Raw genomic sequence first — 26,134 nt, forward strand, 5'->3', positions numbered from 1 at the left:
AAGAGTGAAGACCATATTTTGCATCTATTCTCTAAATTGAGAGTGCTTGCATTATTTACAGTAATTCCTACCTCACTTGAGCTCCCTCAAAGAGCTCATCAGTTTCTAATAGTACTGACTAATTCTTGCAGTCCTGGCAGAGACACATCATTTATTACTGACCAGCTTGACTGTGAACATTTTCAGGAAAAACTAAAACATAAAACAGCCTTATCTCTGCAAAGCTCTCTGTATTTAAAACTGGTAAACATGTCCTCGTTGTAGTTAAGTGTAGATTCTGAACTGTACAGTAGATGTGTATTATTTCTTTTCCTTAGATGAGTCACAAACAAAGATATCTAAATGTGTTGAAGTTATAGTGATTGTTTGATAACTAATAATAGGAGCCTATCATGAGCACCGATTGCCTTTTCCTTGCATATTTTCAGTGGCATAAAAACACATCTGCGCTCTGTTATAACATTGTACCGCAAGTGCATTACTAATTACTAAAGAAATTACTAATTTTCACTTTACATAAATCAGTACATGTGTGACTTTTACAGGCACACACACACACATACAGGTGCGCCTCATAAACTTGACTACAGCTGCAAACTGCTCATCTCTGCATGTCTTCATTTTATCAGTATCACTCTCACATGTGCACTTAACACAATACAACACAAGAGCCATATTTTGAAGCTTTAATGTTTTTTTATTAAAGTGTTGTCTGCTGTTTTGATTGTGATTTGAGAGTTGACAGTTATTTAAATATGTAAATTTGTGTTAATATGGTTTTGTTTTACTAACACACTGGGACCTTTTTGAGAACCAAATATGTTGTAAAATTCATGTAAAAAAAAAAAAAAAAAAAAAAAAATATATATATATATATATCATGTATATATACAGTACAGGCCAAAAGTTTGGACACACCTTCTCATTCAATGCGTTTTCTTTATTTTCATGACTATTTACATTGTAGATTCTCACTGAAGGCATCAAAACTATGAATGAACACATGTGGAGTTATGTACTTAACAAAAAAAGGTGAAATAACTGAAAACATGTTTTATATTCTAGTTTCTTCAAAATAGCCACCCTTTGCTCTGATTACTGCTTTGCACACTCTTGGCATTCTCTCCATGAGCTTCAAAAGGTAGTCACCTGAAATGGTTTTCCAACAGTCTTGAAGGAGTTCCCAGAGGTGTTTAGCACTTGTTGGCCCCTTTGCCTTCACTCTGCGGTCCAGCTCACCCCAAACCATCTCGATTGGGTTCAGGTCCGGTGACTGTGGAGGCCAGGTCATCTGCCGCAGCACTCCATCACTCTCCTTCTTGGTCAAATAGCCCTTACACAGCCTGGAGGTGTGTTTGGGGTCATTGTCCTGTTGAAAAATAAATGATCGTCCAACTAAACGCAAACCGGATGGGATGGCATGTCGCTGCAGGATGCTGTGGTAGCCATGCTGGTTCAGTGTGCCTCAATTTTGAATAAACCCCCAACAGTGTCACCAGTAAAATACCCCCACACCATCACACCTCCTCCTCCATGCTTCACAGTGGGAACCAGGCATGTGGAATCCATCCGTTCACCTTTTCTGCGTCTCACAAAGACACGGCGGTTGGAACCAAAGATCTCAAATTTGGACTCATCAGACCAAAGCACAGAGTTCCACTGGTCTAATGTCCATTCCTTGTGTTTCTTGGCCCAAACAAATCTCCTCTGCTTGTTGCCTCTCCTTAGCAGTGGTTTCCTAGCAGCTATTTGACCATGAAGGCCTGATTCGCGCAGTCTCCTCTTAACAGTTGTTCTAGAGATGGGTCTGCTGCTAGAACTCTGTGTGGCATTCATCTGGTCTCTGATCTGAGCTGCTGTTAACTTGCGATTTCTGAGGCTGGTGACTCGGATGAACTTATCCTCAGAAGCAGAGGTGACTCTTGGTCTTCCTTTCCTGGGTCGGTCCTCATGTGTGCCAGTTTCGTTGTAGCGCTTGATGGTTTTTGCGACTCCACTTGGGGACACATTTAAAGCTTTTGCAATTTTCCAGACTGACTGACCTTCATTTCTTAAAGTAATGATGGCCACTCGTTTTTCTTTAGTTAGCTGATTGGTTCTTGCCATAATATGAATTTTAACAGTTGTCCAATAGGGCTGTCGGCTGTGTATTAACCTGACTTCTGCACAACACAACTGATGGTCCCAACCCCATTGATAAAGCAAGAAATTCCACTAATTAACCCTGATAAGGCACACCTGTGAAGTGGAAACCATTTCAGGTGACTACCTCTTGAAGCTCATGGAGAGAATGCCAAGAGTGTGCAAAGCAGTAATCAGAGCAAAGGGTGGCTATTTTGAAGAAACTAGAATATAAAACATGTTTTCAGTTATTTCACCTTTTTTGTTAAGTACATAACTCCACATGTGTTCATTCATAGTTTTGATGCCTTCAGTGAGAATCTACAATGTAAATAGTCATGAAAATAAAGAAAACGCATTGAATGAGAAGGTGTGTCCAAACTTTTGGCCTGTACTGTATATATATATATATATATATATATATATATATATATATATATATATATATCATGTATGTCTAAACAAGTAAGCAACTTGTCTTTGTATCGTCGTGTATTAAGACTTTGTGTCAGGTGCAATAAATCCAATACTACTCAACTATGTTTTTTTTCCAACTGTCTCCATGTCTCCACATACAACTTGATTTATTGTAGTTCTGTGACAACACCATCCACCCAACATGTCACCACACAGCCAAAAGCTCATCCAAGCATATAAATTCCTTCCCACCTACCAACCAGTTCACAGAGTGAACTGAGCAGAAGTTAGAGTACGACAGAGGCCTTTGTGTGTCATACTGAGTCATAAATCTGTTCCTTGTATGAGACAATAACCAATTATTTGTAGACACATTTGTCACCCTCAGTGATCCTGAAAATCTCAAGTTGACCATGTCACTGTGCTTTAAGTGGGACTGCTGTGGATTAACGCCTCACTGCATATGCTGCAACACGCTTTAAGAAATCTTTATATAGATATATAACCCTAATTATGAGGGGAAAAAAATGACTCCTGACTTTACCACTGATCTGTACTGCTCCTTTTCACGTTTAAACTAATAGTGGGAAAATGCTTTTCATAGTTACCTGATAAAAAAAAATATCAACTTGAATCATCCATAGGAATTAAATCTTGTCTCTCTCTTGTCTCTTAGAGTTGATTTTAATCATATAATTCATAATCTATCTCTCTCTCTCATTTAAAACCTAAGGTCAGATGTTACAGTCGCATTTAAATCTCTTGACAATCTGCACTGCACATGAACTGAAGCTGTAGTATGTGTGCCAGTTAGAGACAAAAACTGGACTTTATTAAAAATACTTTTAATCACTGAAGTTTGGGCATCAGAACTGTGAATTCAGCTTAAATGAATCAAAGTAGCTGCATAATTTTAATGTGAAATCATGAGTTAAATACAATGTATGGGTGTGTGTTAATGTTTCTTTTGGAAGTTTAGATGAAGACATTTCATTGAAATTTGCACACAAGTCACTTGGGGGCAGTGGAAACAAGTTGTGAACAGAACACTGACACACAGTATTATATCATGATATGAAGATGGAGGTGGCAGGGCTGGCAGCTAGCAGCTAATGGTGCTAACAGCACATACAGGACTAACAATGGCAACAGTGCTAACAGAGCTAAGGGTGTTAACATGGTGGTGACCAGAGGGTGAGTGTTACCCCTCCGTGACGCTGTATGAGCACACTGCAGAGCTGTGGTGATGAGCTAGGTGGTGGGATACACGCACAGGAATCATACACATGTATGGGTGGTCGTGGGCTACCACAACAAAAAACAAAGAAGCTCTGATTATAACACAGACACAGGGAGCATGACTTCATGGTCTAACAGGACACCATTATTCCACTATATCTTTACATGACAAAAAGCTGTTTGCTGCTATATTAATGCTCTGATTATTACAGTTTATTTAAACGTCATAGCAAACTAAATAGATTAAAGTTGCTTATTTACACTTTCTATAGTCCTGGAATGTTAGCATTTATTTGGAGTTGTGTTTCTGGCCATCTGGTGAGTGTCCGTCCAATATTTGCTCTTGTTTTAGCTCTGTTTTGTTCTCCACCTTCTCCTGAGGGAAATATCTGGTTCTTTAGCTGCTAGATTCTCCACTATAGGTGCGTTTCCACCTTTTTATATGAATCTTGAATCTTGAAATACCACAAAAAAACTTTTTTACACAAAAGTTGATCTATGGATAAAAGGTAAATGCGGCTATTTGCAATGGAGATAGAGTCAGCAAATAAATGATGCGTACAGTCATGACGCACCATCATTGCACAGGCTACTGTAAGTGCTCTCTGTCGTCACTGAAGGCTTTTAAACATGCTTAAGTTGGCTGAAGTCTTCCAAGAGCACAGAGCTATGTCCATTTTCCGGTGTTCTCTCCGTTATTACATCCATTGCTGCTTTTATTTATGTCATCTCGTTGCGCTCTCCCCTGCAGTGGCACCTGACTGGAGAATTAGTGCCATCTACTGCTTATCTTAATAAACCCAATATTCACATAACAGTAGAGGATGAAAAGCAAATAAATGCGCATTTTGTTTTGCTGATTTTCTGAGAATTTGGTTAAAACTTACTCTACATTTTGATGGAACCCAACTAATTTTCACCACCTTGTTGCTAAGTTTGTTTGTTTGTTTGTTTGCTATAAGGCTTTTTAGAGCTATTTTATTGAAAATAGATGAGTGCTGCAGCCGAAAATGACGCAGTGAGAGTTAACCTAAACAGTCAAGTTGCTGGCCAGAAAACAAAAACAGTTAGCTGAAAGAGGCTTTACAGCTCCGTGTAGCTGGGATGAACTGCAGTAAGGTTGTAATTCTCTGTGATTTGACACCTTTTACATTACACAGTCATTTGATCCATTGTTATAAAAATATTAATCAAAGCAGCTTACAAGTCAAAGGCTCCATTTACATAAACATCTGTGTAATCTTCTCATATAAGGCATTTTATTTTTACACTAAGATTATATTATATTATTATAACGGTTGCATTTAGGTCTAAAATCAGATTATCATCACTCTCCATCTTTGTCTCAGTGATGATGCAGGGAGATGGTAACACTGTGGATTCATATCTGGCCCACTTGGCAATCCACCACAGCGAAGCGTAGGAGTGAAGTGAGTGTGAATGATAACTCTGGCTCTGAGGTCAGGTTGTTCCACTCGGCTGGAGTGGCAGTGGGGAGGAAGATCGTTGGTGCGAACCTGGAGGATCAAAAATGCTTCCAGCTGACTGAGCAGCAGGGAACCAACCAGGCAAAGGGACTTAAGAGGCCGTAAACAGGCACGGGGGTCAGTCTGGGTTGAAGATACTAAGTTGGTTGTGGTGAGTTAGAAGTGAGACATCAAACGATGACTGCTTTATACCGGTTTATTCCAGTTTCCTGATTAAGCAGATCTAAAATACTTTCCACCCACACGTCTGTTTGTCGGTCGACCACTTTGGCTCTCACTAAATTATCTCAGCAACTATGGGAAGGCTTGCCCTGACACAAGTATCAGTAAAGAGTGCTCTTAAGACTTTTCTCCTGACTTTTTAGCTAAGGCCACCGTCAGGTCACATTTTGGATTTGTGGTGCGTCCAGTAGCTCAGTGGGTAGAGCAGGCGTTCCATGTACAAAGGCAATCTCCTTGCCTGCAGCCTGCAGCCCTTTGCCACATGTCATCCCCTCCCCCCCTTTCAGACTTTACTACTGCCCTGTCAAATAAAGGCAAACAGCCAAAAAATAATATAAAAAATGGATTTGTCTGGTACTTTAGTTTATGACCAAACACCCTGGATATAGAAAGAGAACTGGATACAGCATTGGAGGTGAAAGCTGTTCAGTGGCACATGAAACCAGAGACATTTGACTCCCAGGGTGTCATATCACCGGGATCTTCTGCATCATTGGGCCCACAGAGCAAGCGTACTTCACCAGCTCAGGTTTAGTCCTCCACTAACAATGATTTAATTGTGCGGCTCCTCTAGACTTGTGAAATCGTATCCAACCGGATCAAATCCTGATTGTGAAACTAGTAATTCTGCAGTGGTTGTTCTGCTCCAAAAAACATCATCCACTGATTTACAGAGGTCTCTTTCACAATGTATTTTTGCACCTAATGGCATCACGTGACGGACCCAGAGGTCATAGTTAAATGATTTGTCCACTGTGTCAAATTGGCATCAAAGCCCAGTACACTTCCTGGGGGGCTGCCAAACACCCACAGACCTCATAACATTCCCATCAGCCCCAGCTGTAATTTGTGTTTAGTGCTTAACACTTAACTAAGATAGTGAACATGGTAATCCTAACCTGCTAAACATCAGCATGTCAGCTTTGTCATTGTGAGGATGTTGGCATGCTGACATTAGCATGGCTGTGAACTCTGTCTTGTTTTAATTGACTAATTATGTGAAAATTTGCCTTGATTTTTATTTTTACACAATCATGATAAAGAGAATACAGACAGAGGACAGAATTATCCACTCCTCTGTGCACACTGGTCTTGCTGTTGCAGCCTTTCACTATCTTTGTGTGTCAGTGCTTAGTTATTTATTACAGTAAAAATATTTCATGTGCTTTCATTATTTTTGGCATTTCCTCAAGGCAAACAAAAAGCATTTCTGATTAAAAATCCCAGAGATTACTTTATTTCCCATAATAGATTGACACACACATAGAAACCATCAATGCTTCTGTTTTCTTAGCCAACATTACCATCACCTTTGTCCATCTTAACTCCTTTCCCTCCACCCATCTGCGGTCACTACTCCCCTTTTCTCTTCTCTACTGCCTTCACCCGACCCTCGAGGGAGCTCAGCCGGTGCTCCACTGCACAAGCATTCTCGGAGCAGGAAGTGAGCAGTGTCAACACGACGCATCCCAGCACCAGGCCTCCCAGTCGAACTGCCGTGATGTCCGCCGTGGCATGCTTGTCAGTCACGATGAGTCCGAAAAGCCAGAGCGCCAAGACGGTTTTCACAACCCAGAACACCCGCCTCAACACACCAATCAACAGACGGAGAACGATGGTCAGCACCCAGTAGCCAATGAGAGCCACCAGACCCCACTGGGCGATGGCGGTCACGCCTTCTGGAGTGAAGCGGGGCAATCTGTGTGCAACTGTGGAGGGAGGAGATCCAGTTTAGGCTTATTTTCATCAAGAATAAAGCTTGAAAAAACTTGTCTGTCACTCGGGGAGCAACAGGAGTACACATTAACACATAAAAAGGGAGTGGCAGACAAATTGCCTGAGGGAGGACAGGCATGCATAGTTTCACTTCAAACTTTCATTGCCACAGATCGTCTCTTACACCACCAGGCAATTTGCAGCGTACAGGGAGGAAAAAGTGGAGCATGCAGCCAAGCCTAAATAAACATGGGCCATCCTGCTACCCACCATCGAATCCTGTGACCCTGAGAATCTCTGTGACGTAAACAGCGATGACGTTCAGGCCGCTGGCAGCTCCTTCAGCAAGGAATCGGATCACCATCTCAAAAAACTGTGGGGGAGGGTGGAGACATGTCTTGCTTTGTTATTATACAAAGGTAACAATGAGGAAAGGCAGCATTCTGATCATATTAATAATCATGCACAGATACAGATCTGTTTACAGAAACACAGCCTACCAAGACTCACTCTCATGGCTTCGATGCACAGGCAGATGCAGTGTAATTTATCATTCAGGTATGATTACATTCATAGAGAACTCTTATGGACTGCAAGTGCTACACCTTAAGACAGAAGAAGTGCTGTATTGTTGACTTGGACAAACAGCTGTGCATGCGAGTGACAGCTGGACCGTGCTCCCTCTCTATTCCTGTACAGCCTCTGCTCACCACCCCCCAAAATCACACCACACACACTGCACTCACACACACAGCGTAGCCTCGTCAAGCAAGGTCAAGGGTAGCCCAGTAAGTTGGACAAGTATCTTATCTGCACCTGTTGCACATACGTGGGGACTGTCCAGTATGTCAGAGCAAGAGTCGAGCATCTGTCACTCCATGTCAGCATGCATTTATCATTTGGAACACACTTAATCATTTACTGATCTGTTTGGTGTTATAACGCACAATTTCACAACCAACTGTATACTTAAATATTTTAGTGATGACTGATTAGAGTCCACATTCAATGCTGAAGGCAGTGGTGTAGCCACAGACTTTTTTTTTTTTGAGGGAGCGATGCAGCCCATAAAGAGTGATATAATTTTCAGCTCTGTTATCTTAAACAAATAAGATTTTAAATAAATGCAAATTGCATAGTGTCTTTCTGTGGGCGTTCTGTTATTTTACTTAATGCAACCTTGTAAATGCTTTTAAAGCTGATTAACTTTTGAAGATATTGCAGAGCATGAACATGCAAAAACTTTTACAAGTGGATCAAAAACACACTGGAGGCAAAAGTTAGACAAAAGCTCTGCACACTGTACAAGCAGCTCCCAGGAAATTTATCAGAGCAACGTTATCAGGTGATGCCCGTCAAAGACCTTGAGGAAACGTTGCTCTGTTACGTTACTGGGAGCTGTCCGTGCAGTGTGCAGATCTTGTGTCTGACTTTTGCCTTGGGAATTTAACCTCATAACTAAATTACATAATTCTAAACTGGGATTTCTCACTGGAAACAGAACAACATAAAACCAGATACACACAGAGTAAGGCTCTATTTAACTTCAGGGACTCATTAAAAAAGTATTCCTCATCCAAGGATCATGTACACACCCTATATTTTGCAGCCTACTTATCAGCTTGACAGTGCTTACCACCACAAGCTCACAAACAGGACTACATTCATGCATGAACCACTGTACACTAACACACATAAAGCTTCACTACAGCCATGCTCCTACTCTCTGCACTAACTATGAGGTGACATGAGCTAAACAGAGCCACATGAGAGGACTCTGTTGGAGGGACCATGTCAGGGCAGGCTAGATGGAGACACCCAGGAGGTTTCTTACCATGGCCACTGTATAGACGTTCTCCTGACCAAGCATTGACTCAAGAAACAACACTGCACTCTGGGGGAGAGGGAGCCACAGCCGGGTGGAAGCAGGGAGGCAAGAAAGTGTGTGAATGTGTGTGAGGGGGATGCATGGATATAAGATGATGTGAAATGAGGGCAGAGAAGATGAGGGGATCAGGGGGGAGATTAGCAAGTTGAGGGGCATGGGGAGAGGAATGTGTGTGAAGGGTGAGGAAATGGATGGAGAGAGATGACAGGGATGGAGTTGGAAATTAGTGATTAGGCACAGTTATTGATCAAGAATAGTGACAGAGCGAACAAGTTAGACCAAACACCAGATAAGATATGTATAAATTAGGAAAGCGAGGAGAGTGTAAAGCCACTTCCTGGTGGAGAGAAACAGCAGGGATATATCAACCAGTGGTGCACCACCTCTCTGTACCTCAGCAGCTGACCGGATCACACCGCTTCCCACCACTGACTCCGCGTACCGCTGGATCTCCGAGCAGGTTCCAGTGATCAGAGTCCGGAGGGTGACCGCCGGTGGGTTCTCCCCAGTCGGCTTGGCCTGCTTGGCTTCAGTTTCGGCTCCAACCAAACCCACCGCCAACGCCAGCACCAACACAAGGCTGGTGAGGAAAAACCGAGCCATGGCACATCCACCGCGCCCAGAGCCAGACGCACAAAAACCCATTGTTGGGAATTTGAGATCACTGTGCTAAAAAAAAATATCTGTACACAGGTTAAAGCTGTAGCCCAGATGGGAGGGTTGAGCAGCTCGCGTTCAATGACTGTAAATCAAAGAAAAATGGCTTCTGTTGAGAGCAGTCATCGGCTATAGAGCGTTTTTAAGCCAACACGCTGCAGTTCACAATAGGCAGGAAATTATGTTTACAGCCGCGCAGCTTCCAAAAACAACACAGGCTGATTCCTATTGGTCCAAACTGCAAATCAGACAAAATGTGCTAGTTAAAAAAACACCCTAACACCTCAAAATGATGTGAAAATTTAATTATAAACTTTGGCAGTGCTGCAAATGTCTAATTTAGGACCGCTCAGCTCCGTCAAGGACACTCCAGCATTAACAGTGGCTATATTTGGTAAGAAACTGTTAAAGGCTTAAGATCCAGCAGCTCTCTGGATAAATCACCGTCTATCTGAGCAAAGCAGAAAGTGATTAAAAAAAAGATATAGTGCAGGAATGTCTGCTGAAGTTTTTCCTCTTGCAGCTTTGCGCGTAAAAAGAAAAACGCACAAACGCGGTGACGTTGAGCTGACCACACCACACCACGAGTCTCCTAAAGCCTCTTATTTCAGCTCTGAGCTCCACACCAGTCAAGTTTGGGGGGTCCTTTGTCTCGGAGCTTGCATCAAATGCACTGCCGCGATGGATTATGTTGCACAACCTTTTATGAAAACCTCCCCTGCTGCCGTCCCCGCATGGCGCTCCCTTCCTTCCAGCGTTTCTAACGACAGTTTCCAGTTTGCAAACACGTCTGAATCTACAGGGAGGAGGAGGAGGAGGAAGAGGAGGGGTGGAGGAAGGCGCTCTGCACACGGATAAACAGAGATTTGCACACTGGGACTTGTGGTTTAATGCTCCGGGTCAAATGTTAAGATTATTCACAGGGTTTGGAAACATAATGAAGCGGAAACAGAAGCTGGACAGTTCAGATTTCAGTTTAATAACTAACAGAACAGCAATTACACAGAATCAAGTCAGACTGTACACATTTAGGAACAGTTTGGACCGAGAAGTTTTAAAATAAAAAACAACAACAATGACACTGTATGTACACAAACACTCACTACACTTTGTGTTCTCACTGAACCATTATTTTTCTTTGTATACTGGATGTGTAATTGCCTGTTCTCACACACACACGCACCACAAAACTCAAGTCTGTGATGCAAACTCTTTACATTCTTCCTGCACCAGTATCTGATACACTCTGAAGCACAAGCTGGACTCAGTCATTGTTAAAAAATGTAAAGCGTTCAGTTCAGAGCGTCGCTGCCACTCTTTAAGACTGGAATCATCCGTAGAGGTCACACTCATGGTATCCTGTACACACAGGAGCACTGGAGGTACAGTGTGTGAGCGCAGCGGTGAGTCTCGCTCCCAGCACTGTTTGTACTCATGTAGTTATGTTTGTTCATCTTGTCAACCCTTTCCCCTCACAGGTGTCCGCGCGGGGAACTGCAGCTTTAGCCGATGTATATGCGATGGAAATCGTTTGCTCCGAAGGCGGCGTTGCACTTGGGACACTTCCTCTGGCGTGTGTCGTAGCGGGTCTTGACGCACTCGAAGCAGAAGACGTGGAAGCACTTGGTCAGTACCGCATCCTTCACCCGAGAGTTGCAGCATGGACATGTTAAGCGTGCCTGGGGGAGGGAGGGAGGGAGAGAAAGGTTTGAAGAGTAAACCGAGAAGCCAATTTGGTCCTGAGCGGAGAGGTTTGTAATGAGTGGACACAAATATCTTCAAGCTCAACTGTCCTAAAGCAGGAACACTGATGTCAGGAACACATCACATGATATGACGGCTGATTATAACTCCTATGTGGCCATGACTGATGCTCAAGACCATGCAGAGTGCAGAGAGTACAGAGAACAGTTGACCCACAAACCTTTAAGTATGGCAGGATGCATCAAAGCACTCCTCCTGATTACATCGAACCACTTACAGGTTTGCGACCAAAAAAATTAGAGCTGCAGAGATCTAAACACTGACTACACACACTAAAATTTGCAAAAGTCATTTAATGTGTGATGTTGAGTCTTTGCACAGTTGGTCAGAATTTTAAATGTCCTTGTGTGTTCCTGTTACAACAGTGTGATCACATGTACAGCTGGTCTCATTTGGTGGAAATCAGAGTGACAAAAATGACTGGTTCATTCAGTTAAACAGCTTACTTACATGAGAAACAGAGCCTCGGTAGTCACACTTATTTGTTGTCTTTTAGGGAGTTAGATGAGGAAACTGATACTGCTCTTCTTCATGATAAATATAAAGTTAACAACCAGCTACAGGCTAGCTTACCTATGCACAAAGGCTAGAGACAGACGGAAACAGCTAGCCTGGCTCTGTCCAAATGCTAAAAAATTGTGCAAAAACCAAGGTGTAAACACAAGGAATCGCTGTTTTACTGAGGGTTATGTTTGGGACTATTTCTTGGTCTTCCTGAAGTCTCTGCTTGTTGCCCTGCAGCTGCTCAGACCCAAGAAACAGTCCAGCATTTAACCATTTTATTGATATTTTTACTCTTGTGTTTTCATACAGATTTAAGAAACAAGATAGCCAGCTGTTATCCTCTCTTTCCAGTCTTTGTGCTAAGCTAAGCTAACCAGCTGCTTGCTATAGCTATACCATATTTAGCATACAGGGATGAGAGTGGTGTAAATCTTCTTATCTTACTCCCAGCAAGAGAGCGAATACGTGTATTTCATGAAATGTGAATGTAGGTGCTCTCAAGCATGCAACTGTTAGACAACCAACAACTCTGTAGAGGACAGGGGCCTCATTTATAAAGCTTGCTTACGCACAAAACGGGGCTTGAAAGTGGCGTACGCCACTTCCCACGCAAACGTGATTTATAAAAATAAACTTGGCGGGAGAATGTGCGCACCTGTAAGCAAACTCTGAGTCATGCGTGCGCACATTTTGGAAGACACTGGGAAGTGGTGACGCAGACGGCGAGGTGGAGAAGTGAGAAGTCTAAGTCAGATTTTTATTGATGTCTCACACAAATTTAATGTCATGCTATATCCACCTTAGATCCACGTTATCATTGAAATTAAATCCAGTAGCCTTATTTTGTGCTTGGAGTGAGTGATAATTGTTTCATAAAAACGTTGTAAAATCCAACTCAAATCCTGAATTGAAATTCTTTCTAAATACGTATTTAATCCGCACTGCCTCTAACGTCTCATTGTCCACTCTGTGAGCGCAGGAGGGGGAGAGGACAGCGCGACTGCATGGAATATATTTATTTATTTAGCTAAATATTTCCAGTGCATTTATCATGTCTCGAAATACAGCCATTAAGCACAACCGTTACACTCATTTCATCAGCCCTACTTAGACATGTGCTGTTCATGACAAAACCGGCATGAAGAAACATGTTCGCCTATTACACTTTCATCTTTGAATTGTATTTCAAATTACACGTTGTATTTTGGGATAGGGATACCAATGGTTCATGCTGTAATTCAGGCCGGGTGTCTGATCAGACTAATTGCCACAAACATATAACTACTGCGGTGACCCTCATGCGTAATTGCGCAAGATGGCACTGGCACATACTCCTTTTTGCCTCCACCTTTAATAAATGTGATTCTTTATGTCGCACATCAGTGTCAAACATCCTCAAATTTAAAAGCAACACATTAACTACATGTTGGTAAAGGAGTAGAAACATTTGGTCTACCTTTAGATTAGACCACTTTTTTTTTTCTCTCTCTCTCACTGTCCGTGCAGTCCCACAGACACAGCTGACAGCATCAGCAGCGTTGATATGTTGCCACTTTTGTTGCTTTCTTTTATTAGTGGTTCCGCTGCTGTGGCCACCAAATAAAATCTTTCTTCAGTCCTCCACCTCCCGTTAAAGGGTCTTGAGCTCAGTCTCAGAGAAATTCCGTTTTTTGGTTCGTTTCTCACACCTGTCGCCGTGACTCGCACAATGACAGAACACTCGCATGCCGGCTTATTTATATGTAGATCGCATTCATGAGGTGATTTGCATGACCATTTATGGTTGAACTAGGGCGTGTAGAGGGCAGAATATGAGGCAGATCTGGGTGCGCACAACTCCAGGAGGTCTGTGATTTATAAAGAGAACATTGCGTGCAAGTGTGCGTGCGCACGGTTTTATAAATCAGATTATGTTTTGGTGCACGCCATTTTCAGCTTTTGGGCGCACGTCAACTTTTAGTATGAATCCTAAGCACTCTTTTATAAATGAGCCCCCTGGAACCTAAATATTGGTGCATCTCTGTTTCATTCATTTTTTAAAAGGAATTATTCTCATATGAAAACTATAATTTACCAAAGGAGTAAGAACTTCATAGTATCTGAGCCATTCAAAACATGTGCCTTAAACCACGATCAGTGTCCATGATACTTAAATAACAGATTCTGCACTCCTGAAAACTTTTCTGAAGCAAAAGTGTTTTTAAAAAAGCAGTTTTTAGTATTTTTATATCACAAACACCTACCTTATAGTCATTGATTTCTTCATTTAGAATATCATCTCCATTGCTGATTTTCTCTGCTGGTTTCTTGGCCTTCTCGATCTTTCCTCTGAGTTTGGAGATGTCCTCCTGAAACACAGAAACACAGTCAGTTAACAGCTGTAAGGAAAAGGAGTTTTTTTTTTTTTTTAAAGAGATTTTTGGGGCCTTTAGCCTTTATTTAATGGGACAGATACAGTGTGAAAGAGGGAGATAGAGGGGGTTTGACATCCAGCACAGGGTCTTGGGTTGGAATTGAACCCATGGCCGCTGTGGCAAGGACACAGCCTTTGTACATGGGCACTCCAAAGAAGTCAGTTTTGACGACAGATGATATGAATGCAATACTATGTAGCAGACAATATTGGCGTGTCCCACCATCATGTCAAAGCATTCAGCTTAACAGTGATGATAGATTTGTGAATATATGGTTCTTTTTAAACAACTCTGAAAGAGCAACACGTTAACTTAATTTGTTTGCAGATGTGAATCCAAAATCCTGCTTCCGTATGGTCATGCACAGTTGTGCACAAGAGCCAGGTTAAGTTCCGAGAGCTGCTAGCCTGGGCTCTCATTCAGCATGGCTGTCGTCCAACGCAGCCACTTAACTGAAGAATGAGTGAGAGCCGCTGCTCAGTCACAAACTCACGTTCAGCAAGCCTACCAAGTAGCACAATGCACATCCACTGAGGCGAAGAACAAAAGCTGATTTGGACTGAAACTGCAAAAATGAGGACTATTTTGCTTGTGTTTATATATATATATTTTTTTCCAGGGGGCAGGCAAAAGTGACCATGTCTTGCCTTTTAGAAGTCTAGTGTGCAGTAGTTAGTGGAAAGGTTGTAGGCCTGAATCCTCTCCCATGTTCCAAGCATGTAAGAGAACTATGGTAGCCAATGCAAAAATGTAAATGACCCTTCATAGAGCCAGTGTTTGGTTTGTCCGTTTTGGGCTACTGTAGAACAACATGGCGAACTCTGTGGAAGAGGACCTGCGCCGTACGTATACATATATATATACATACATATATTACATATATATATATATATATATACACACACACACATATATATGTGTGTGTGTATATATATATATATATATATATATATATATATATACACACACACACACACACACACACACACACACATACATATACACACACACACACACACACACACATACATATATATATAAATATATATATATATGTATGTAACTGGCTCATTCTAAGGTAACGAAAACACAAAGATTCTTATTTTCAAATGATTTTAAACTAATGAAGGCATGGTTATAAATGTTATATTTGCTTTCTGCCATTAGATTTCCCTATATCCTGCACACCTTTAAGTCCATGCCCTTTTTGAAACCTTACAGCTCAAGTTTATAGGTGGATGATGTTACCTGTGCTCGTCGGGCGTTAAAGGACTCCTTCTCCCTGGAGATGCTGTTCTCTATGACCTCCTCTCTGACCAGGTTGAGCCTCTGCTGAACCTGCTCCAGCTGAGTTCGCACCTCCTCTGACAGCAACGCAGACTCCTGAGCCTGGAGGACGACAGACAGATGTTGCCTCAACGGGAATGTTATTTCCTCTCATGCTGTATGATCCTTTATGGATACATGGTAACATATACTATGTTTAGGAACAATATCTAAATGCCATTACGGTTTAGTTTCCTTAACAGCAGCTTACCTTTTTTAGAATCACTTTACTCTGCAGCTGTGGCTCATCATGACTGAACTATCTCTTACCTTGCGTTTGTTCATGTCCAAAGCTTGTGTTCGGAGTGCCAGCTCTCTCTCAGCAGTGCTGATGGTGCCCTGAAGGAGGCGCTCCTTTTCCTCAAGCTTCCTCACAACCTGCAGCTGGGCATCGACCTGAAAAATGGGCACCATTCCAAAAAAAAATGAAAGCCAACAAAGATTAAAAAAAACAAAACACATCAATACTAGAAGCATTTTTGTTTGAATATAATTCGTCATGCATTCGAAGAAACTAAGTGGTTATCACCGCAATTTGTGTGTATGTCACAAAACCAGCGTGCACAAACCCTCGTTATTAGGCAGACTGCACCTTATAGTGTTTCCTGGTGGCTCACCTGAGTTTTTAAGGTTAGCAGTTGGTCTGCCAGCTCCTCCTTCTCCTCCTTCAGCAGCTTGTGGATCTGGTTGGACTTGATCCGCTCGCTCATCAGCTTGAAGTTGGCATCGTCTTTTTCTCGGAGCTGCTGCATCAGACGGATGTTCTGTTCCTGCATGTCCTCGAAGGCCTGGCCCGTCACGTCCATCTCGCTCAGCAGTGCGTCCTCCTCCTGCAGAGGGAGCGAGGCGACAGTGTCAGAGAACAAAAGGTTTTTCTGTGCATAAAAACACAACGACCGGCTCACGCACCTGTTTTGCTATAGAGAGCTTCTTGTTGAGGATGTCGATCTGCTCCTCCACAGAGCGGATTTTCCTCAGAGCCTCTTCGTCGGCCATTTTCTTACCCTCCCTCCGCTCCCTCTCCTCCAGCTCCCTCAGCCTCTGCCGCAGCTCCTCTCCCTGGAATCAGAATTGTTATTATAGAACAGCCACAATACAGCAATTTAATAATTACTACTGCAGCGCAAATATCCTTAAATAATTTCAGAAACTGTAATGAATGGACCCAGGATGGAATCTTCTTCATATCAACACAAACTTCAACAAACTACAGTGTGCAGTGTTGATCACCTCTGACTTGGACTTCTTCTCTGCAGCCATGAGCTGGACTTTGTCCCTCTGCTCCTTTGGTGCTGAGCGGTACATGTCCAGCAGCAGCTTCATCTCCCTCTGGGACTCCTGGGCTTTCCTGCACAGTCAAGATAAGACTCTTCAACAAAACTATCACCATCATCTCACATCATAAAAACCATCATCAAGGGTCAGATATCAATCATGGCTCTGCACACTGCCTCTGAGAAGACCTCTATGTCTTTTTCACCCATTTCTCAGTGACTTATTGTTTACCTGCCATGTATTGAGACTATTGAGACAAGAGTCCACTATACCATGTGACCCCCTGCTGGTGATTCACAGAATCATATGACTGGTAATTTCTTTCCAAAGTGTTTTGTTGGTGAGAAGAATAGTACGCATTTTATTGGACGCTACAGCCTGATGCTGACCCACAGAAACAAAAGCATCAACATAAACAACAGCACATATTCAAAAAAAAACCCACAAGGGGTTGAAAATGAACATTGTTTCAAGCATCCTCCTCTGCAACTGTGATGCATCAAGTATATCATGATTCATGTATTTTTAAAGCTCATCAACATGACATATTTTGTCTGCCAATAGGCAAAGCAGATATATTAAATTCAAGTCTTACAAGTCTCAAAGAAAGAAACACCATGCAGACAACATCCTCACCTTATAACTAGCTATGTGTGGGTGAAAGAGACAAAACATCCCTGATATTTTGACAGTAGATGTGACAATATTTTTCACCTCTATAAATTCTTTGAGTGCATTTTTAGTTTGTGCATTTGTATTTCTTTACGCAGTAATAGAGGTTTCTGCGACAATCTATGCAGAATATTTAATGATCCAGCATGAATGAATGGTTGCTGACAGTATCATTGACCACCAGGCCACATCTCTTGTTGTTCCTAACCACTTCAGATGAAACCACTCCCACTGCCGCATTACGAAAGCAGGCTGCCAGACGCCAAGGTCCGATGACTGGCTGCCAACCTACCGCTGTGGCATGCAGTGAGTCAGGTGCTGTTGGCTCAAAGATGTGCTTCCTGTGAAACGGCACCACTTGAGGTCATCAGTGGCTTTGAACCACTTGCCAAAAACCACTGAGACCTTCTCATCCTCTCCTCAGAGGCAGGACATCGGTTTGCTATGCCCCTCTACCTCCTGTATGTATCTAGGTGTCTTGTTTACATGTGTATTCCTCCCGTGTTTATCTGTTCTTACTTAAGGTTGCTGGCCGCATTGGAGTTGCTACAGCCATTAACTATTCATATCCCTATTTTCCAAGCTACTGTAGCTGTCATATTTTGCAGAGGAAAGGTCTGAACCTGGACTGCCCCCCAGCTCCCCACCGGATCAGCAAACCTTTTGGCTTTTTAGTCTCATAGCAGCAGGAAGTGAAGTGGAGCAACACGCAAGGTATGCCAGCTAGCTAATGCTTGTCTCACTTTGAGATAACCTTGAGCATGTCGAGGCTTTTGTCATGCAGAAGTGGGCGTGGTTTAATCTCAAGTGGCTTGGGAAAATCATGGATGCAACCAGGCAACAGTTTTCCCTCATCTTTTTGGCAGTTTAAAAAATGTATGAAAAAAAAAAAAAGCTCCCACACATGCGACTTACTTGAGTTCCGCCCGGACGATCTTCAGCTGCTCCATCTCCTTCCTCTTTGACCCTCCAACCATAGACAGGCGCTCCCCGGCTGACTCCTCAGGTTGGCTGCTGCTCCCCGGCTTCTCTTTTTCTTCTTTTATCAAACCGCTGCTTCCACCGCTGCGGGTCGGCCTCTCTCTCTCCTTTTCCTTCTCTTTCTCCCGCTCTCTGTCTTTCTCCTCTTTCTTTACAATGTCCTTTTCTTTCTTTTCCTCCTTCTCTTTCTTCTCCTCTTTCTCCTCCTCCTTTACGGTTGCCTCTGGTTCCATTCCGGGCTCTGTTTTCACCGAGGCTCCTACGGAAAGAAAATTCAACACAGTGAAGTAGAGACCAGGGCAGTCCCAATATGTCTTAATGTGTATCATAAGAATAAAGTGAAATCAGTAATTTAAATTAAAAATAAGTCAACTAGGTGTTAGTTACCAGTGCTGCTGGGTGTGGAGGAGCCGTTGTCAGGCTCTGTTTTGACCACAGGTTCCCCAGAGATGGCTGGGGTCGAGGGAGAGGTTGTCTCATCCTTCACGTCCATCTCTGTGCTGGACTGGGACTGGAGGATGGCGTTGCCCTTTGAAGCGCGCACCTAAAGAGGCAGGCAACACATAAATGTGTGCTGTTGGGCTCTGCTTTATACCCATCAGATATGGTACCATAAAAGTGACCTATTTTATTACCTGGTTGAGCTCAGCTTGTGTCTCTCTCAGTCTGATCTTATATTTCACCACCTCTCCCTTCATCTGCTGGTTGTGGGTTTGCAGCGTGCTAATCAGGTGACGCATCTCCCTGTTGATAGGACCTGAGGGAAGGAGCAAAAATAAGAAAGCAAGAGATGAAGAGTGGTGAAAAGAGAGTAGAGATCTGGACCTAGTTAGTTTGTCTGCAAGGAGCTGATGTGAATCTTAGTTCTGCTGTATTTTCATCACAATTCATGCACTTAATTTACAATGCAAACCAATTCTGTTAGTTACCTGCTTGCTCGTTGGCAGCAAGAGTCTGCTCAAATTCGATCCGCAACATCTCGTACTCCTTCCTGACCTGAGCCAGTGTGTCCTCTAGCTGAAACACCTCTGTGCGAACCTTCCTCTGCAGAGCCACCTCATCATTCTGCACACAGAGGGGATGACAGTAAGGGAGGGACGAAAGGTCACATAAATATATACTGACACACACACTCACACACACACTGACCTCCATGTGCTCCAGCTGTCGAAGTCTCGCCGTCCTGGTCGTGTTAAGACGAGCGCGTGTCTCATCTAATTGAGCCTTGAGGATCAGAGACTCGTTGTAGAGGACAGAAAACTGCGACTGCAGACAGCGATACTCGGAAGTCTCTTTCACCATGCCTTCTGCTCGACTCAACAGCTCCGCCTGACGGGAAGAGAGAAGAAGGAAAGAGAGACAAAGAGACATGGAATAAATATTCAATACAGCAAAATACTAAATGTAAAGCCTTTTTTTTTTTTTTTTTTTTTTAGAAACTTAGGGTTCATCAGGAAGATTTCTAGGATAAGGATTTTAACTGACACAGAAAGATGTTTTTGTATTCATTAAAACAGTAAATTAAAGTAAACTAAAGTAATGCGAGTGTTGAGATCTTAGCAGCTTTATTACTTTTGAGATGGGTTTGTGATCATAATTCATCAAAAACTGTAATGCATTAATGGGTCATTTTCAGATGAAAGTCAACCTTCATGTTGTTGTTCTCCTGGTGAACGCTCTGCAGGTCCTGCTGCAGCTTCTGCAGCTCAATCAGACGGTTGTCTGCCAGCTCCCTGTTCTCCTCCATATCACTGTTCATTTCTTCAAACTTGACAGGAGAGAAGAAAAACGGTGTCAACTTGGGCTGTGCCGACAAGTTTTTAAAGCTTCATGGCTTCATTCACAACATTAATATGCAAATTCTTAATCAACAGTTGAATGCTGCACAGCTTTTGTGGCATGTCTGTTTATTCAGTTCAAACCAGTATTTCTGCACAGTAGATAAATATTAGACTGCAATAATATTATTAGTATTATATTATTTGAAGAACCAGATTCTAGTGGCTGTGTAGGATTGTTTTCCGACTCATAGATCCAAACATCTTTAATAAAAAGATAGACGTAATCATTTCCAAAATTCACAACATTTTTTGTTTTGTATTTTTTTAATCTAATGAAATATTCTGCTTCAATCTGTATTTGTTGCCATTTAGCCTTTAAAGAACAACATTTCCACTGCGGTCAAAATACTGTTTGCTCTCCCACTTGCCTCACACATAGGCAGCACGCAACTGTATTCACTGGGCGGTCTAACAGTAATCTAACAGCACAATAAATTACATTTATCCATCAAAGACACAGAGTTAATAAAAAAGACTAACTCATTTAATTTGATAACTCGGTTTATTCATCTATATAGTAGATTTTTGTGTATTCTTTTAGGGTGATCATCATAAAATATGACAACAGACATTCAAAGCCTCAGTTGAAAACCTTCATAGAAGCGTCAAATGCAAAATAAAGACATTATGTACAGACCTAATGTCAACAAGTATGAAATGTGTGGAAAGAAAAACTGCAAATCAAGAACTTCACACCTCTGTCAATTATCAAAATCATGAAATACAATTCCTACCTTTCTCTTGTTAATAGTGATGGTCCCACAAACGCTGCTGGCCTCCCCACACACCTTATAACCTTTGCTGTTCACCTGGGAGGCATTATAGGGGGTGTTAAAGCATACTTCACTTCATTATAGACATCAGAACATTTGTCACAGTCTGACACACACAGACAGACAGAGAGAACACATCCTCACCCTCTCCAGTATCTCGCTAAGGTGTGCATTCAGTCTGTTCTCTCGGCGGCGGATCTTCTCCATGTCCCACTGGAGCTCCTCGATCAGAACCTGCAGCTCGCTGACACGCTGGTCTGCTTTGTTAGCTGCACGACCCAGCCCCCGGGACTGGACAAGACAGGAGAACAGAGACGTCAGACCACACACACAAGAGCTAATAGAAACAATTCTTCCTATGATCAGGACTCTAAACTTTTTTTAACCTTTGGTCTAAACCATCTTGAAATAAAATTTAAACCATCCTGAAGTAAATGCTGACCATCCCAACTATAAAATGACTGTTTTTCTACATTAAAACCATTTCCATAATCAAAAGTGATGCGTGGAATAAATGAAACACAATAGAAATTATTACATTTTAAATGAGCTCACATTTTATAAAAAGCAATTGTTACATGTTCATATCTGTTGATTTATTCATATCACCTGTATTCAATTCATAAATCAACTTTTTTTTTATCATAATATCTGTAAAATTTGTGATTCCATTTCTTTCAAAATCCCATCCTGCTTCAGACAGCATTTTAAGTGCTCGACAGCCATGGTTCACCTTCTCGCTATGTGTGTGTGTCAGTGTGTGAATTTTGCTCTCTTTCACAATGCCACAATCAAACTTTGTCAGAGACTACTGTTATGGTTTAATCGCATTTGATTTTTTTTTTAGGCAAGGTCTATGTTCCTCCCAGTGACCATCCCAAAAATGTTATCATCCCTGACCATCACCCCGCTTTCCTCTATCCTTGGGACAGCGGGACACCCTTACGTTAGCGCTCTGCTAAGATATTTTCTGCAACAAAGCACCTGTTACTAGAGTATAAAGAGTAAAAAATTAACAATGTGCTTGATAACTGACTTTACAAATACTTAAAAACTATCATGTATTTAGACCAATTCAGAACTAAAAGATTCAAAGTGCCTGAACTCTGTTACAAATGAACGGCCTTCATTGTGGTAAAACAGGCTTAAAGACAGGTTTACCATTGAATGTAGCAGTCGCAGCAGTTTTCAAGAATTTTACAAGCATTTTTGTAACTGTTAAAGGTTCTGATTTTTTGAAACATATTCATATTCAGTGTATTACCTATAGTAGATGGCGATCGGCACACTCCCAGTTTGGAGAAAAAGCTGGGAATACCGCAACGGAAGCTGCGTTATGTACTGCTGTGGACGGGGGCAGGAGTAAGACATATCTAAGCCATCTAATAAAATCAATTTCAGTGTAAGTGTACGCTACATTTAGAATATTTTCATCACTTTGCCTTGACACAGACAGTGCTGTCCAATGGTTAACTAAAGCTGTCATCTATGCTCTCCTCAAAGCCACCAGACTCCATTGACAAAACAGTAATTTAATGTTGCAGGGTACGGCAGTTGCTGGTCTACCACTGCCTCTATCGGTTAGTTTGTTTGTGCTGTTGTATGACTTTGGTGTTTCAAAGGGTTAGTTTGGTTTCACTTAAGTCTCAAAAAAGCACAAAATGACCAACTAGGGCAGTGGTAGACCAGCAACTGCCATGTTCTGAGATGTGAAATTGCTGCTTTTTCAAAGGAGTCTTGTGGCTTTGAGGAGAGCACAGGTAAGTTCCAGTTTCAGCTCAGTTTCTTGTTGCAAAGGGCTGTCTGACGGCAAGGTAGAACAGTGAACATATTCTAAATACAGTGTACACTTAAAGTGATGTAGTCTTTTTTTAGATGGGTCACTTTTTAGGTGGCTAAAATACATTTTGTTCCTGCCCCCTTACACAGCAGTGCATTGCTCAGCTACCATGGCAGCACTTGTTTGCTTTTCCAAACTGTAGGTAATACACTGGATATGGATAAGTATCTCATACAAAACCACTTAAAAAATTCTGAACTATCCCTGTAAGCTCGACTCAACCTGAGGAGGAACATACTGCAACAGTAAATAGGGAAGAGTGTATGATTGCTACCTCGCTTGTCATGTGACTGTGCTTTTGCTTGAGGTCCTCAGTCAGCTGCTGCAGCCGCTCGTTTTCACTGGTCAGGAGGGCGTTCAGTTTGGAAGCTGCCTGCCATAGAGTGCCCTCTGGAAAGAAAAGCATGGGTGTAAACATGTTAATAGGCTTGATGAACCTCCTGAATAATTTTTCTTCCAGTCTTCCTCTACCAAAACTTCCCCATGATTCATCTCACCTGTTCCACTGTCCAGCTCTGCCTTCAGTTGGTCCACGGTTTTCTTCAGACTCTCATAGATCTCCATCACATGACTGGCCTGCTTCTGGCTTGACTCAACTCTCTCCTGAAGCTCAGCCTCCATCTCTTCACTGCTGCTGCTCGCCAGTGTGGCGAGGAAGGAGTTGTTGGTCTCTCCCTGGTGGCCTGAGTGACAACAGCAGGAAAGAGGGTTATGGTTTTGATGTTTGTTTCGTTACTCAAATTGCGACATGTTACTGCTTTCAAAGTCACGATCCCATGTCAGCTCCATCTTTACCTCTGTCCTTGGCCCGCTCCTGGTTGGAGTCGCCATCAGGTTCTGGAGTTTCTGGCTTCAGGCTCCGTGCCTCCCCTGCCTGAGATTTCTCAGGTTCGCTGCTTGCTTGATCGTAACGCCTGATGGTCAGCTTAATGTTTTCGTCAAACTAAAAGAAAGAGAAGGGCATCACATTTCGACTCTTTGGTCTTTACAGGAAAGTGATGATGTTGAGCAAGTTATTTTTGCTCTTTTTTCCCTGTCTGAACTTGTTTACCTGGTTCCAGTATCTATTGAGGATCAGCAGACTGGCATCATCAGTGGCCTGGCGAGTCTCTAGTCGTTCAATTCGTTCTCGCAATTCATCCTCAATCACCTGCAGATCAACCAAGCCAAGAGATGAACCTCTCCACACAAGAGAGTACATAAGTGCAGCTTCTTCTGAGTGTGTGTGTGTGTGTGTGTGTGTGTGTATATATATATATATATATAAAGACTTATGCATGTTAAGTTACCTGTCTTTGATCGAGAGATTCTCCCAACTTTCGGTTCTTAGCCTGGAGAGCTTTGATGTCTTGTTCTTCCTGAAAAATAAATTATGCAAACATGAGTGCAAAAAGAAAAGGCAGCCAAAGAACTCCCAGCCTTTACACTTCCAAGGTGACACTTGTGAACACATATACTGGCAGTAATGGATAATAAAAGGGGCCTCACTGAGTTGGACACTCCTCCCAGTTTGATGACTGTCTCCACCGCGGTGCTCCCCGCAGCAGCAGCGCTGACACCGGGACCCCCATCCTCTCCTTCCCTCTCCCTCCGCTTCTCCGGGGGCGCACCGGAGGACGAGGGGCCGCTGGGGTCAGCAGGACGCTTCTGTCCCGACATCCTCAGACTCCTGAAACAAACAGAGAAGCAGAAAGTTACTAATGAAGTATATGGAGGACCGTTAGAGTCAGACGGTTCATCAGTATGAATAAGGCAGCTATGCTATGTTGTACATGTAGCCAGCTAACTTTTAAGTGGCCTAATATAGCTGGCTTGATGTTTACTCTGACAACCTATTCATATGAATGATTACCAGTCGAAATAAATACACACAAAAAATGATTTATCGTGTTTTAAACCCCGAACAAGCGCAGTAATCGAGCCAGTGTAACGTTAAGCTAATGTTAGCTTCTTGCTAACGCTAGCTTTAGATGCCGTTGATGCTCAGGAGAACCCGGATCTGACCCGACACATCGATGCATTTACTTTGTAATATTGTCAGTATCAATTACACCTAACCAAAATCTTACCGCTTTAAATGTTAGGAGTTTTATACTGTTATTTGAATCTGTATGTGGCTGTTGATGTTGCGGCTCCGTGCCTCTAGGAACCGGAAATGCAAACAGCTTTACTGGGCCAACCTTCAGATGACACAGCGCCCCCTACCGGCAGGGAGGGAACCACCCACACTGCTCTTCTTCGTTGGAGTTTTACTGCAGCTGGCATCCTTTAAGTTGCTTTGCTGCCTCCCTCTGGTTTTACTCGTCCACTGTTATCCTGTTCTAGTCTTCCGGTTAGTCCCATTGCTCTCAAAAATATTAATATCCATTTCCTCCCTTCATTGTGTCCCCACAAGCACTTCTTTAATCCTGGCCTCCAGTCATCCTGACCTCTGTAAACCTGCAATCATAGCCCTTCTCTCTTCCTCATACTCACACATACCTCATACAAACAGGAAGCATCAGTAGAAAAAAATAAAGTACACAGCAGCATTTATCTAAGCATGTAAAAATGAGTAAAGTGTACAAAAACAAAGAGCAAACAGTATTAAAACACAAAGCAATATACAGAGGAAGCGTCAAAAGAAGTAATGCTAATGCTAATTTGCACCTGAGTGACTGATAGTAATAAATAGATAGACAGGCAGAGTGGCAGAATTTACATTATTGCAAACATAAGTGTAGATATTTCGCAGTTTGCATATACAGATACAGATATTGCACATGAGTGATGATTGACTGTCCATGGTTTCTGTATGTGTGGTCTACTGAGGGCAGTGTTGGTTGTGTAGTCTGACAGCAGCAGGAAGGAAGGACCTGCAGTCCCTCTCCTCCAAACACCACTGGTGAAGCAGCCTTTCACTGAGGGAGCTGCCCAGTGCTGACAGTGTGTCCTGCATGGGGTGGGACATGTTGTCCGTATGTGATAATAGCTCGGGTATCATTCCCCTTTCACAGG

At 42.5% G+C, this 26,134-nt stretch overlaps 2 protein-coding genes across 3 annotated transcripts; both read right to left on the bottom strand.

Annotated features, from left to right (window-relative positions):
• Nucleotides 1-6,693: 6,693 nt before the first annotated feature.
• si:dkey-74k8.3 (transmembrane protein 109) lies at nucleotides 6,694-10,557 on the bottom strand. Of its 2 annotated transcripts, XM_049585685.1 has the most exons (4): nucleotides 9,484-10,557; nucleotides 9,037-9,096; nucleotides 7,473-7,575; nucleotides 6,694-7,195 (listed from the first exon to the last, which is right to left on the bottom strand). In XM_049585685.1, the coding sequence occupies exons 1-4, from the start codon at nucleotides 9,733-9,735 to the stop codon at nucleotides 6,840-6,842; spliced, it is 771 nt and encodes a 256-aa protein (XP_049441642.1). In that variant the 5' UTR covers nucleotides 9,736-10,557; the 3' UTR covers nucleotides 6,694-6,839. The 2 variants fall into 2 exon arrangements, with proteins under 2 accessions (XP_049441642.1, XP_049441643.1); XM_049585686.1 differs by lacking the exon at nucleotides 9,037-9,096.
• A 148-nt stretch (nucleotides 10,558-10,705) lies between these two features.
• Nucleotides 10,706-25,312, bottom strand: rnf20 (ring finger protein 20, E3 ubiquitin protein ligase). Its single transcript, XM_049586231.1, has 22 exons — nucleotides 25,207-25,312; nucleotides 24,626-24,806; nucleotides 24,427-24,495; nucleotides 24,189-24,287; nucleotides 23,933-24,080; nucleotides 23,635-23,820; nucleotides 23,412-23,527; nucleotides 21,442-21,588; nucleotides 21,259-21,333; nucleotides 20,332-20,451; nucleotides 19,833-20,012; nucleotides 19,613-19,748; nucleotides 19,319-19,440; nucleotides 19,071-19,227; nucleotides 18,618-18,942; nucleotides 16,986-17,103; nucleotides 16,665-16,814; nucleotides 16,373-16,585; nucleotides 16,026-16,151; nucleotides 15,678-15,818; nucleotides 14,259-14,363; nucleotides 10,706-11,426 (listed from the first exon to the last, which is right to left on the bottom strand). Exons 2-22 carry the CDS (start codon nucleotides 24,794-24,796, stop codon nucleotides 11,250-11,252), a joined length of 3,081 nt encoding a protein of 1,026 aa, XP_049442188.1. The 5' UTR covers nucleotides 24,797-24,806; nucleotides 25,207-25,312; the 3' UTR covers nucleotides 10,706-11,249.
• Between the last annotated feature and the right edge of the window lie 822 nt (nucleotides 25,313-26,134).

This window comes from Epinephelus fuscoguttatus, linkage group LG9, assembly GCF_011397635.1.
Source record: "Epinephelus fuscoguttatus linkage group LG9, E.fuscoguttatus.final_Chr_v1".
Lineage (NCBI taxonomy): Eukaryota > Metazoa > Chordata > Actinopteri > Perciformes > Serranidae > Epinephelus > Epinephelus fuscoguttatus.